The 15,521-nt window shown below is 46.5% G+C and overlaps 1 protein-coding gene across 2 annotated transcripts in view; it reads right to left on the bottom strand.

The window, feature by feature from the left end:
- Positions 1 to 975: 975 nt before the first annotated feature.
- The window catches only part of LOC106607256 (gap junction gamma-1 protein), a 57,386-nt gene continuing 42,840 nt past the window's right edge, over positions 976 to 15,521 (bottom strand). For both annotated transcript variants that reach the window (XM_082976634.1, XM_082976633.1), the window contains exon 2: positions 976 to 4,959. In XM_082976634.1, the coding sequence (XP_082832760.1) occupies positions 3,454 to 4,905 (1,452 nt within the window). In that variant the 5' untranslated portion in view covers positions 4,906 to 4,959 and the 3' untranslated portion in view covers positions 976 to 3,453. The remainder of the gene's footprint in view (positions 4,960 to 15,521) is intronic.

Below are 15,521 nucleotides of genomic sequence, written 5' to 3'. Positions count from 1 at the left end.
CTTACAAGGAGTGCTTTTTTTTATTTGAATTGGTTACTATAGGTTATGAAGTACTGTTAGTTTACATAGGCTAATGAGATTTAAGAGAGTCCTATCAGGAGAAAGGTCTACCCATTAATAAACCAACACTACAACTAGGACAGAAAGAGCAGGATTATTAGTCCTAAAATTGGGAAAAGTTACTGTCAAGCAGGGCCAAGAAAGACTTGGCAGTTTCTCCCCCATTCCCAAAACCTGGTACGCTTCTATACACACAGCTGGTCAGCACTACTCACTACTCAGAACTTTTTAATAAGATACAGACCAGGGCCCGTATTCACAAAGCGTCTCAGAGTAGTAACGCTGATCTTCAGTGTACAAAACATTAAGAATACCTTCACCCCCCATTTTTCCCTCATAACAGCCACAATTTATCAGGGCATGGACTCTTCAAGGTGTCGAAAGCTGACCCATGTTGACTCCAATGCTTCCCACAGTTCTGTATAGTTGACTATGTGCTTTGGGTGGTGGACCATTCTTGATACACACGGGAAACTGTTGAGCATGAAAATCCCAAAATCGCTGTAGTTCTCGACACAAACCGGTGCACCTGGCACCTACTACCATACCTTGTTCAAAGGCACTCAAATATTTTATCTTGCCCATTCACCCTCTGAATGGCACATACACAATCCATGTCTCAATTGTCTCAAGGCTTAAAAATCCTTCTTTACCCAGTCTCATCCCCTTCATCTACACTGATTGAAGTGGATTTATCAAGTGGGATGAATAACGTATCCTAACTTTCACCTGGATTCAGCTGGTCAGTCTATGTCATGGAAAGAGCAGGTGTTCATAATGTGTTGTACACTGAGTGTAATTACAATCTAAAAGGCCAAACTGATCTTAGATCAGCACTCCTACCCTGAGATGATTTCTGAATATGGGCCCAGAAGTTTGCTACATTGCAAATATGAGTCTATTTCCATACAAGGATACATTTGGCAATTGTATTTTTTATTTTACACATCAACAACATGATACACAACTACTGTACCTATAAAAAATATATTATCTTTACAATTTGAAGGCAATAAAAGAACCAATTCTAGAAGATATCTGTAAATACAATCTTTATTGTTAATTTTAAAAATCTTTATTGAAGAAAAAAAAGTTGTTTGAAAAACACGACTGGTCAAAAAAAAAACGCAAACCAATTTTACCTCTGCTACATTAGACCTCCCAAAACACACCAAAACACACTTACACATAATAAAAAAAATTGCGACTTTTACAAAAAATACAAAGGATTGGTCATACACATGTTCTTCTCCTTTGTGATTCAGGTATCATGGCCACAGTATTCCTTGGCAAAGCTGCATCACAACCTGGCTGCATAGTAGCCTAACGTTGTCTTGGCATTGGCAGTGACGCTGCCTTCATCACACGAACAGTGTTTGGTCTCTATAGCTTCATCCCAAACGGCAACCTATTCCCTATATATTGCAGTACTTTTGACCACGGCCCATAGGGAATAGGGTGCTATTTAGGATCGCATCGCAGCCTATATGGCAGTTCAGAGAAATACTTGGACAGAGGAGAACAGAGAGGCAGATCATCAACACAGCTAGCTTAGAGAGCTGTTTTTATTGCAGCTTTGTTGGTCTCATATAGAACACTGTACGGAAGACTCTTGTAAGGAAGAGGTTGGAAGGGAAACAGTGGCCTACTGTGTAACTGGAGAGACTAACGCAGGTGTTTGGAATGCTGGGTGATCATTGGTAACTCGACATTAGTAAGTACTAGTAAGATAACAAATTAAAGTAAGCAATATTGTACTAAGGGGATGATAAATCCTTAGTTTAAAAGCTGTACCACCAGGGGGCACTCAATAACCAGACAGATAAAATGTCAACCCAGTACTGAGAAACCTTACACAGGTCCAAACTGGAGAGAACTAGAGATGGAGAAACACAGAGAAAATAAAGTGAAAAGATTGCAGGTTTACAGAAGGAGTTGTCAATAAGTGGTATTAATTAATGGTGAGAATAATTTATTCTCATACACATTGTGAAGGAGGGGGAACTCCAGTGGGTACTAGAGTAGCACTCTTCACCAGACTCCGTCTACATCAACCATATCCCTGACCACTTTCATCTGATCAAGCCATCAACTGTCCCTCCACCTGGAAGATGCATGCACTCAAAGACTTGGCCTGGGTCAAATATGAAGTCGCACACACTAAACATCAGTGACCTTGGAGAGATAATAGTTACACAATAGCCTTCAGGGAAGGTGAACATCCACATTATGATTGGCCTTTTCATTATTATCCCTGCATTATGAAGTCATTGCATTATGAAGTCATTGCATTATGATGTCATTTAATTATGATGTCATTGCATTATAAAGTCATTGTTTAAACTGTCTTTGTATTACGATGTCATTCATTGCATTATGATATCCATTCATTCTGATGCCAATGTATTACAAAGTCTGTGACTTTGCAGAAAGTCAGCCAACAGATTAGCTTGATCGAAATCTGGAATGAAATCAGGATCACCAATAGAACGGACGGGATATAAATAAATGCATCAGAAAAAAAAGATGGTGATAAAGATATAGTAATTTTCTCAGCCCAATATCCTCTGGAAGACTTGCCTGGTTGCCCAGAATCCTTGCTCCGGCCAGACGCTATGCCACACCCACGGATGTTAGTTTCTTCTCCTCAATAAGTCTGGATCTGAGCACCCTTCACCGAATGCAAACACATTCGAGGCCATCTGATTGGTCCAGAAACCGATGGGTTGGGCCAGAGCCAGAACACACATGGGTAAAGCGGCGCCCATGGGCTCTGAGTGGTTAGAGACGATCCAGTCGCTGATGACTTTGTTTTGTACAATGCCCCATGTGCCCTTCGTCACCACAAATGACTTCAACGATGGCAGGCTCAGACTAAAGTATGCAGAGAACTACAGAATCATTTAGTGTGAGTAATCAGGCTACTGGAAGACGGGACAGTTGAAAGACAACAGAGAACAAGTGTCTGCTTCAGAACTGGAAGAGTTCAGAAACAATAGAGACTGTTTCAGAGAGTTGTGTCGGGGTGTTTTAGGTTAGACAGCGACAGCCCAGACAAACTGCCGCCTGCTACAAAATCACTAATGTTCCTGACACACCTGTCCTCACCTGTCCACACTGACATACTAAGACTGTAGGCTAGTCTCCTCCAGCTTGTGGGATTTTTAAAGGCACAACATGGTGTTGAAATATCCACAGAAAAACAACATGACATCCCACTACCTCAGCCCTCCATTCAGGGCCGGTCCTGGCGTTTTCGGGGCCAGCCCTTCCCTCACTGACACATACTCTACAGGGATATGGGGCTCCGTCAGTGCTGGCTCAGGCCAGGGCTGGAGTGTGTGTGTGTGTGTGTGTGTGTGTGTGTATTTGTCTATTTGTGTGTGTACAGGGTCAAATCCACACAGAAGGCTTGCCCACCCCTGACTTGCTGCTACTGCTGTTGCTGCTGCTCCCAGTCCCTTCTCCACTGCTGCCCCCCTTGCCGTGTTTGAAGCGGTGCTTGCGCTCCTTGTGAGGGTGCGGCTGGGCCTGGGCCTGGGTGATGTTGCTTCGGGGCTTGTCATCATGGTTGTCCACCAGGTGTTCCTCTGCCCTGTGCTGCTGGCTGTAGGCCTGGATGGCTGCCTCTAGCTGGTCATGGGCATGCAGGATCATGTCCTTGTTGAGGGCCACACGGGCCTCCCCTCCCGTGGGGAAATTGTCCTCGTTGCTCCCAAACTGCTGCTGCTCCTCTTGGGCAATGTTGGCCCGGTTCTGCTTGCACGCCATCTTGGCGTTGCTCAAGTCCGTGTAGGGGATCTGCTCTGGCTTCACCACGATGTTGTAGCCCGGCGGAGCCGACGGGGCGTTCCACGAGAACGGGTACCCCACGTAGTCAGCACCCCCGTCCCCCACCACCCCTCCCCCCGTGCCCGGCTCCGGGACTGGCACCCCCACGGAGACCCCCACGCTGGGTCCCAGCAGCCCCAGCTGGTACTCGTCCTCCTGGGGCGGGCAGCGGCGACGGCGGAGGATGTCACAGATGGTCCCGATGCCCAGGTGCAGCATCTCCCACACGTTGAGGGTGAGGCAGAGCACCGTGACCCCATACATGATGCGCAGGAAGATGGTCTTCTCCGTGGGCCGCGACACGAAGCAGTCCACGCTGTGGGGGCAGGGCTTGAAGGAGCACACGAACACGGGAATGACGCGGAAGCCGTACAGCAGGTACTGGCCCGCCAGGAAGCCCGCCTCCAGCGCCGTGCGAGTCACCAGCTGCAACACGTAAATACGCATCAGCCCGTCACCCTGGATACGCCGCCGCCCGTCATGGCGTACCTTGGGCTTGGGCCGTGGGGCTAGCGGGTCGACCCGGCGAGGGGGCTCGGGCTCAGGCACCTCGTAGATCATAGGGTCATCCTCTTGGTCCTGGTCCTGGTCCTCCTCTATACCCCGGTGCTGCCGCGCCCCGAAGCAGATCTTCTTGGGCCTCCGATGGGTGTAGCCCCCTCCACCCCCTCCCCCTGTCTCAGTGGCCACCCCTCCCCCGCCCTTGTCCAGCCGGGCGATCTTGTTGACGGCGTAGCCCATGTACATGAGAGATGGCATGGCCACCAGGATGATCTGGAAGACCCAGAAGCGGACGTGCGATAGCGGTGCGAAGGCGTCGTAGCAGACGTTCTCGCAGCCCGGCTGGCCCGAGTTGCAGACGAACTTGCTCTGCTCGTCGTAGTAGATGGACTCTCCCCCGACGGCGGTGAGGACGATGCGGAAGACGACAAGCACGGTGAGCCACAGCTTCCCCACGAAGGTGGAGTGGTTGTGGATCTCCTCCAGCAGCCGCGTGAGGAAGCTCCAGCTCATTATGTCACTGGACAGTGGGGCAGACAGGGTCCCGCACTCACCTGCTCACAGACTCTTCACACACAAAGAGAGAGAGAGAGAGAGAGACAGAGACACACAGAGAGAGAAAGAGAGCGAGAGCAAGATGAAGAGGGAGTGATGAAGAGAGAGAGAGAGAGAGAGAGAGAGAGAGAGAGAGAGAGAGAGATATGAAGACAGAGGGAGAGAGATAGAGAGGGAGATGAAGAGGGAGTGATGAAGACAGAGGGATGAGAGAGAGAGAGAGGGAGAGAGAAGAATAGGGAGTGATGAAGACAGGGGGATGAGAGATAGAGGGAGAGAAAGAAAGAAAGAATTAGTCAAATATGAAAGGACATTATACATAACGTACTGTCTACCAATATGTCTCAAAAATTTTGAAGGAAGCAAAGAAATATGAGCGCGCAATTTCTTATCATGAAAGCGGATGAGTGAGAGGATTTTGACAGGGAATGTAGAGATAGTACAGTTAGAATTCAAGTTCAACAGAAGGAGTCACAGATCAATTACGGAGAGGAGACAGATAGAAAAGCCTAAATCCAAACAAGTGTTCTCTCTGAAATTGAGACAGACTGCAATCTCCACATGCATTAGATCCATTCTATTCTCTGGTATACCCCAAATGAATAGACGCTCCAACCCAACAACACAGTTTCAGCACAGTGAAATAAATGGGGGTATTTTGAAGGGCTGTACTGTACAACAATAGGATATCAAACCAAAGAAAAAGATGCTCAAATGTAGCAGAGAGGGGAGCCAAAATAATCCCAATAGGAACTGAGCTATCACAGAACACATTTTACTATCACACAAACACTCCGGGAATAAATCCTCTTGCTCCTCTCTGTGAGGTGCAGATTGTGTTGACTTAACGGTGTTGTTCTGGTGTGTAAATGGCATTGTGTAGTGTAGTGTGGTGTGGTGTTGTGTGTAGTGCTATATTAAAATGGATGTGTGTGTGGGAGAGATGAAGCCTGTCTATGTAAATTAGCCGTGGGCTCCAGGCAGCCAGTCCAACTGGACCAGTTAAACCAGCAGGCGGCCTGGCCAAAACAAGTGGAGCACGGAGTTACACCGTAGACCCACATTAGGCAAGGCACTGGATCAGAACCCTAACCCTCCTGCCTGCCTCCAGGGTAGTGTGAGGGGGGTGAGGGTGGTGAGGGAACAGGTGTCCAGAGCCAGGTTGCCTTCTGCACAGAGTCACACCTTCCTGCTAAGTAGCTCCAATGGTGCATGGCTCATTGTGAGTCGAACTGAACCCAACCATGAAACAAGAGCTTGGGCTGAGGTTTAAAAGGAGCTCCACAGCGCCTGCCTTCCTTCCCCCTCACAGGAAGGTTGGGAGCCCAGATAGAGGGAGGCCAAGAATGGTCTGCTGAACGCTGGAGGGAGTGGAGGCTTGGCTGTTGGCTGTTAGTAGACGTACTGTAGGATGTGTCACAAATGGACCCCTATTCCCTGCTACTTTTCACCAGGGCCCATAGGCACACAACCCTTGTGCTGGAGCTCCTCAGACCCCTGGTTAGTGTCTCCAATAGTGTGAGAGGAGAGGAGAGGAGAGGAGAGGAGAGGAGAGGAGAGGAGAGGAGAGGAGAGGAGAGGAGAGGAGAGGAGAGGAGAGGAGAGGAGAGGAGAGGAGAGGAGAGGAGAGGAGAGGAGAGGAGAGGAGAGGAGAGGAGAGGAGAGGAGAGGAGAGGAGAGGAGAGGAGAAGGAAGGGAGTGAGAGTTAGAGATGGGAATGTTTGAAGCTGCCTTCCTGGAGTCACTATAAAACATGTGCGGTATTGATCACTGTCACCATAAAAGGCCTGCCTTGGATAGAGGAGGTACTGTACATGTCAGGAATGCTGTGCATACTGCTGTTTTAGAGTGGTTTTGTGTGTGTGTGTGTGTGTGTGTGTGTGTGTGTGTGTGTGTGTGTGTGTGTGTGTGTGTACACATCTCCTCCTCATGGACTACACCAGCTTTGCCAGTTCTTGCTGTGAGATGTAACCCCACTCTTCCACCAAGGCACCTGCAAGTTCCCAGACATTTCTGGGGGAAATGGCCCTAGCCCTCACCCTCCGATCCAACAGGTCCCAGACGTGCTCAGTGGGATTGAGATCCGGGCTCTTCGCTGGCCATGGAAGAACACTGACATTCCTGTCTTGTAGGAAATCATGCACAGAACGAGCAGTATGGCTGGTGGCATTGCCATGCTGGAGGGTCATGTCAGGATGAGCCTGCAGGAAGGGTACCACATGAGGGAGGAGGATGTCTTCCCTGTAACGCACAGCGTTGAGATTGCCTGCAATGACAACAAGCTCAGTCCGATGATGCTGTGACACACCGCCCCAGACCATGATGGACCCTCCACCTCCAAATCGATCCCGCTCCAGAGTACAGGCCTCGGTGTAACGCTCATTCCTTCGACGATAAACGCAAATCCGACCATCATCCCTGGTGAGACAAAACCGTGACTCGTCAGTGAAGAGCACTTTTTGCCAGTCCTGTCTGGTCCAGCGACGGTGGGTTTGTGCCCATAGGCAACATTGTTGCCGGTGATGTCTGGTGAGGACCTGCCTTACAACAGGCCTACAAGCCCTCAGTCCAGCCTCTCTCAGCCTATTGTGGACAGTCTGAGCACTGATGGAGGGATTGTGCGTTCCTGGTGTAACTCGGGCAGTTGTTGTTGCCATCCTGTACCTGTCCCGCAGGTGTGATGTTCGGATGTACCGATCCTGTGCAGGTGTTGTTACACGTGGTCTGCCACTGCGAGGACGATCAGCTGTCCGTCCTATCTCCCTGTAGCGCTGTCTTAGGAGTCTCACAGTACAGATATTGCAATTTATTGCCCTGGTCACATCTGCAGGCCTCATGCCTCCTTGCAGCATGCCTAAGGCATGTTCACGCAGATGAGCAGGGACCCTGGGTATGTTTCTTTTGGTGTTTTTCAGAGTCAGTAGAAAGGCCTCTTTAGTGTCCTAAGTTTTCATAATTGTGACCTTAATTGCCTACCATCTGTCTTAACGACCGTTCCACAGGTGCATGTTCATTAAATGTTTATGGTTCATTGAACAAGCATGGAAAACAGTGTTTAAACCCTTTACAATGAAGATCTGTGAAGTTATTTGGATCTTTACGAATTATCTTTGAAAGACAGGGTCCGTTTCTTTTTTTGCTGAGTTTATATACAGTTGAAGTCGGAAGTTTACATACACTTAGGTTGGAGTCATTAAAACTAGTTTTTCAACCACTCCACAAGTTTCTTTTTAACAAACTATAGTTTTGGCAAGTCGGTTAGGACATCTACTTTTGCATGACACAAGTAATTTTTCCAACAATTGTTTACAGACACATTATTTCACTTATAATTCACTGTATTACAAGTCCAGTGGGTTCAGCATTTGTGGGTTCGATTACAGGCTCAAAATGGCTCTAACCAGAATAGAAAGAGGAGTGGGAGGCCCCGGTGCACAACTGAGCAAGAGGCCAAGTACATTAGAGTGTCTAGTTTGAGAAACAGACACCTCAAGTCCTCAACTGGCAGCTTCATGAAATAGTACCCGCAAAACACCGGTCTCAACATCAACAGTGAGGAGGCGACTCCGGGATGCTGGCATTCTAGGCAGAGTAGCAAAGAAAAAAACATCTCAGACTGGCCAATAAAAATAAAAGATTAAGATGGGCAAAAGAACACAGACACTGGACAGAGGAACTCTGCCTAGAAGGCCAGCATCCCGGAGTCGCCTCTTCACTGTTGACATTGAGACTGGTGTTTTGCGGGTACTATTTAATTAAGTTTCTGTTTCTCAAACTAGACACTCTAATGTACTTGTCCTCTTGCTCAGTTGTGCACCGGGGCCTCCCACTCCTCTTTCTATTCTGGTTAGAGCCAGTTTGCACTGTTCTGTGAAGGGAGTAGTACACAGCGTTGTACGAGATCTTCAGTTTCTTGGCAATTTCTCGCATGGAATTGCCTTCATTTCTCAGAACAAGAATAGACTGATGAGTTTCAGAAGAAAGTTATTTGTTTCTGGCCATTTTAAGCCTGTAATCGAACCCACAAATGCTGATGCTCCAGATACTCAACTAGTCTAAAGAAGGCCAGTTTAATTGCTTCTTTAATCAGAACAATAGTTTTCAGCTGTGCTAACATAATTGCAAAGTGGTTTTCTAATGATCAATTAGCCTTTTAAAATTATAAACTTGGATTAGCTAACACAACGTGCCATTGGAACACAGGAGTGATGGTTGCTGATAATGGGCCTCTGTACGCCTATGTAGACATTCCGTTAAAAAAATCAGCCGTTTAGTCATTTACAACATTAACAATGTCTACACTGTATTTCTGAACAATTTGATGTTATTTTAAAAATGGACAAAACAAATGTGCTTTTCTTTCAAAAACAAGGACATTTCTAAATGACCCCAAACTTTTGAATGGTAGTATATATATATATAATATATTTCCAAAACAGAAAAGTGAGTATTGCACCAGTACTAACACTTCATACCCGACATGTATGAATAAGTATCATGAGGTCATATTGAGAGTGAGGAAAGGAGTTGAGCTGACATTAACACATAGAGCAATTAGGCAGTTTGTCCTTCAACCGTCTGGACTCTTGTCTGGCTCTGGCCTTTCCTCTCCTGCATGACATCATTATACACACCGTCGTTATAGAACCCTCACTGTTATCCCTCTGCTATCTGTTATCCCTAGACACACTTAGACACATACCGTACAATCACCCAGTCCGAGGCTAATAAACGGCACTAAGTGACTTGTAATTTATTGCACAGTGCGACACGGACGGGGATCTTTTCATCTGAGGAAGACGTCACTGAGGATCCGTCAGATGTCAGTACGTGTTTGAATACAGCCTGAGCGTAAGAAGATAAATATGTCTGCCTGTTTTTCTGAGTGCTCCAACGCCTGTTGACCCTAAATGAGTTCTTTTTGGAAGTTTCTGCCGTGTAAGCCCAATCAAGTTTTCTGTTTCTTGAATGTGCATTGTGTTTCTCTTATCTGTCAGCGCTAGCCGGGATCTTGAGTGACACCTGTCAATTAGTCATCGCCGTGTGAAAGGAAGATCTGGGTAACAGACCCCTGGATGTTAACATGCTGTCTCTCTGGAATGGGAAGGTGTGTGTGTGTGTGTGTGTGTGTGTGTGTGTGTGTGTGTGTGTGTGTGTGTGTGTGTGTGTGTGTGTGTGTGTGTGTGTGTGTGTGTGTGTGTGTGTGTGTGTGTGTGTGTGTGTGTGTGTTCACACGTGTGCAACTGTGTGTGAGCTAGAGGTGGAATACGTTTATGTGTGACTGTGAAAAAGTAACAGAAAGTGATTGTGAACAGAGAGACGGCACCATGTTAGATGGCCAGAGTGTCCTCTGCCTTGCAGTCAGGATTAGCCTCTTTCTGCACTCAAAGGCCTGGAGCTCCATGGAAAGAACTAGCAGCCTGGAGCCGTCATACCACCACCTGCCCATGCGAGAGCCTCCAACATGGGCATATGGCTCCAGCTGCCTCCCCCTACCATCCTACCAACCCCCCACATCCTGGCCTTCCCTTTCTCAATCATTCTATGTCTATCACTTTCTGTGTTACTAGAATGAGCCAGCCTGCCAACCTCCACACTAACACATACTTGTACAAGCGTGCACAAATGTGCACGCAACCATACCCGTCACGATTCACAACCATACACACATAGAAACAGCTGTCTGCCCCTCAACATACTCACTCAAATACACAAGAGCACAGCTACAGTTGAAAATGACAAACTCACAGCAACCTGGAGTAGTCCTTGTTTACATTTACAGTTGTGATGTTTACAGGTGAGCCTGAGAGAAATTGCAAGGTAGAAATTCCACTCTGTTAAACACTTGCATTCTGACCAAAGAGCTTGGAGTGTATATACTAATTCAGAGAAGTAGAGTACTAATTCAGAGAAGTAGAGTACTAATTCAGAGATCAAACAGAATGTCCCTCCTCATACACAACAGACTCTGGACCATCTGTGTATGTAGTCTCCCAACAGACAGAGCAGAGCAGTGGAGTGTGTGTCCTGGTGAGGACTGAGGGGCCAGCTGTGACTCAATGTAACCTCAGCAGCCAGAGAAACACTGGTCCTCCTGGGGAGCATGGGGCTGGATGTAGAGGCAGGACAGGGGAGCATGGTGCTGGAAGTAACGGCAGGACAGGGGAGCATGGTGCTGGAAGTAGCGACAGGACAGGGGAGCATGGGGCTGGAGTTAGCATGGGGCTGGAGAGTAGGGTCAGGACAGGGGAGCATGGGGCTGGAGGGTAGGGGCAGGACAGGGGAGCATGGGGCTGGAGGGTAGGGGCAGGACAGAGGAGCATGGGGCTGGAGGGTAGGGGCAGGACAGGGGAGCATGGGGCTGGAGGGTAGGGGTCAGGACAGGGGAGCATGGGGCTGGATGTAGGGTCAGGACAGGGGAGCATGGGGCTGGAGTAGGGGTCAGGACAGGGGAGCATGGGGCTGGAGAAGGGGCAGCTAGCCCAGTGGATCTGGGCCGATTCAGGCTAAGAGTCAGGGCACTCAGTAGCCTAGTGGCTAGAGCGTTGGACTAGCAACCAAAATGATTGCAAGATCAAATCCCCAAACTGACAAGGTAAAAATCTGTCATTCTTCCCCTGAACAAGGCAGTTAACCCACTGTTCCTAGGCCGTCATTGAATATAAGAATTTGTTCTTAACTGACTTGCCTAGTTAAAACCTGTTTTGGAGACTGTTTTTTGTTCGGAATTTCGGATGACTGACGTGCCCAAAGTAAACTGCCTGTTACTCAGGCCCAGAAGCTAGGCTATGCATATACTTGGTAGCATTGGATAGAAAACACTCTGAAGTTTCTAAAACTGTTAAAATAATGAGTGAGTATGAGTGAAATAGTGAGTATAACAGAACTGATATGGCAGGCAAAAACCAGAGGAAAATCCATCCGGAAACTTTTCTTTTTTTGGGGTCACAGGTTATTTCAATGGTTTCCTATGAGATATACAAATAGATAGGACCCAGATTGCAATTCCTATGGCTTCCACTAGATGTCAACAGTCTTTAGAAACGGTTTCAGGCTTGTTTTTGAAAAATGAACAAGTAGTTTGAAGAACTCCAAGGAGTCTCTCATTAGAAAAGTGGTCTTGTTGGCGTGGGAATGAGGTGCGTGCACTTCGTTATTTATCTTCCCTATTCAACATACTATTCTCCGTCTTAAATATTAGCATTTATTTAGATATTAGAGTACCTGAGGATTAATTAGAAACATCGTTTGACTTGTTTGGATGAACTTTACTGGTAACTTTTTGGGTTCGTTTGTATGCATGTTGAAAGAGTGGATTACTGAGATCATTGGCGCCAACTAAACTGACTTTTTTGGATATAAAGAAGGACTTTATCGAACAAAATGACCATTCATTGTGTAGCTGGGACCCTTTGGATTGCAAACAGAGGAAGATCTTCAAAGGTAAGGGATTGATTTAATCACTGTTTGTGATTTTGTGATGCATGTGCTGGTTGAAAAAGTATTTTGGTGTGGGGTGCTGTTTTGTGTGGGGTGCTGATAATCACATGGTATGCTTTCGCCGTAAAGCCTTTTTGATATCTGACAACGCGGTTGGATTAACAAGAAGTTAAGCTTTTAAATGATGTATGACACTTGTATTTTCATGAATGTTTAATATTACGATTTTAGTATTTTGAACTTCGCGCTCTGCAATTTCATCGGATGTTGTCGTAGGTGTATACAATGAACATTTAAATGAAATTCTTTAATAGTCCTGTGTAGTATTTTAGTATTTTGATACTTTGTGCAAGGCAACTGATAAGAATGAAAAGCTTTGCATTTTGAACTTTTGCATTTTGAACTTCCCGAGTGGTGCAGCGGTCTAAGACACTACATCGCAGTGCAAACTGCGTTTCTACAGATGCTGGATTGAGACCCGTGCTGGCCGCGACCGGGAGACCCATTAGGTGACGCAGAATTGGCCCAGCGTCGTCTGAGTTATGGGAGGGTTTTGCCGGCCAGGATGTCCTTGTCCCATCGCGCTGTAGTGACTCCTGTGCTGGGCTAGGCGCATGCACGGTTACCAGGTGTATGGTCTTTCCTCAGAGACAAAACATTTTTGTGGACGGGTAAAATTTGTATGTATAAAATGTATAATAGTAATATTGAAAATTACAAAAATCTGGTAATTTTGTATACATTTATTTAAATTTGCATCAGGCTGATTCTGGGGGGATTCTGGTAAGATGCCGGCAAAGTCGGCTGAATTCCAGTAGACGGAAACGGCCCGATGTACTTGGGCCGATTCTGGGCAGTCATTCATTTTGATTCCGGGCCAAGTCCGACACCCGATTCCGGGCCGATTCAATCAGTTCCGGCCCCCCAGAAGAGGACCGCTTTTGGGCCGATTCCTCATTGCTAGCTGGGGAGCATGGGGCAGGACAAAGGAGTATGGGGCTGGATATGGGACAGGACAGGGGAGCATGGGGCTGGATATGGGACAGGACAGGGGAGCATGGGGACCAGGGTTGGGGGTCAATAAAATATTAATTCCAGTCAATTCAGAAAGTAAACCAAGGGCTAGATTCAGTCTGTAGTGTGGAAGATCTGTGTTGTAGCGTGGTTGAAATTTAAAGGTCATTTCCGATTGAGCCAACATATGCAGCATTCACCGTGAATGCAGTATCTACGTACGGGGAAACATTGCCTTTAACGCTAATCTTCTGCGATACGGATTGAATCGAGCCCTAAATTCCAATTCTACATTTTCCTCATTGAAAAGCATTTAATGAAATTGAAATGGATTTGACCCCAACCCTGTCCTAAAGCAGGACAGCTGAGCATGGAGGGTCGTGTCTCCATGTGAGGATGGGGTGGAAGGAGAGCCCAGTGAGAGGGAATGTGTTTGTGTCACTGGATATACTGTATCCAGATATATCCTACATGGGTGTTGTTGAGCAGTGGATAGGCTACATTAGACAAATAACTACATAGAATCACCATAAACTGTAAACTAACATGACGAACAGCCATTTATCTTACGCATGTTTACTCTCTCCCCCTCCCCCTCCCCTTCCCCCTCACACCCGAAGGCAGTGTATTGTGTCTCTCTCACTCTCTCTCTCTTGTGTTATTTCTCTCTCAAGGTTGAATTGACACTCACCCCCAAAGGGAATGAGAGACTTTACATTTGCTTGTCTACATTAACTGCCGCCGGGCTCTGCATATTCACACATAAATACACACTGCTACTGTGTGCGTTAGAAGGAAAATGTGGGCGGGCAGTTGGATAATGAACATAAATTGTATGAAAATACTCCTGAGAGGGAAATAGTGATTGTCTCTCCAGCTGGGGAGGGAAGACTTCACAGAAGTGAAAGTGCTGGAGCATGAAGCCTATATACACAAAACAGACAAACACACCTAAAAACACAAAGAAAAACATTCAATGACAATAGAGATCCCTCCTGCAGCGCACAAATGTCGATACACGCTCGGGGTCACAAGTTCCCTCAACTTCCCTCTCTCTCCCGACACCACGGTCCCAGCCTGGTGAACACCTCCATTCCTCCTTCCTTACACCCAGCTGTACATTTCGATGAAACATGGTGAAGCCCCAAAATTGCCCTCCCTAGAAGCCTGTGTTTCCAACATAAGGAAGTGGATTTGCGGCAAATATTCTACTTTTAACTTCTTTGGGATAGGGGGCAGTATTTTCACGGCTGGATAAAAAAACATACCCGATTTAATCTGGTTACTACTCCTGCCCAGAAACTAGAATATGCATATAATTAGTAGATATGGATAGAAAACACTCTAAAGTTTCTAAAACTGTTTGAATGGTGTCTGTGAGTATAACAGAACTCATATGGCAAGCCAAAACCTGAGAAGATTCCATGCAGGAAGTGCCCTGTCTGACAATGTGTTGTCCTTCTGTTGCATCTCTATCGAAAATACAGCATCTGTGCTGTAACGTGACACTTTCTAAGGCTTCCATTGGCTCTCTAAAGCCGCCAGAAAGTGGAATGGGGTGTCTGCTGTCTCTGGGCAAAGTATAGGAGCAGAGTTTGTAAGTGGTCAGGCTGGGGACAGTGAGACTGGAGATGCGCGGTCACGAGAACTCGCTATGTTTTTCTTTCAGTCTTTGAATGAATACAACGTTGCCCGGTTGGAATATTATCACTATTTTACGAGAAAAATAGCATAAAAAATATTTTAAACAGCGTTTGACATGCTTCTAAGTACGGTAATGGAATATTTTGAAATTTTTTGTCACGAAATGCGCTCGTGCATTACCCTTCGGATAGTGACCTGAACGCACGAACAAAACGGAGGTATTTGGATATAACTATGGATTATTTGGAACCAAAACAACATTTGTTGTTGAAGTAGAAGTCCTGGGAGTGCATTCTGACGAAGAACAGCAAAGGTAATCCAATTTTTCTAATAGTAATTCTGAGTTTAGGTGACCCCGAAGTTGGTGGATGTCAAAATAGCTAGCCGTGATGGCCGAGCTATGTACTCAGAATATTGCAAAATGTGCTTTCGCCGAAAAGCTATTTTAAAATCGGACATAGCGATTGCATAAAGGA

This window comes from Salmo salar, chromosome 06 (assembly GCF_965601325.2).
Source record: "Salmo salar chromosome 06, fSalSal1, whole genome shotgun sequence".
NCBI lineage: Eukaryota > Metazoa > Chordata > Actinopteri > Salmoniformes > Salmonidae > Salmo > Salmo salar.
This window is presented reverse-complemented; position numbering and strand designations above follow the sequence as displayed.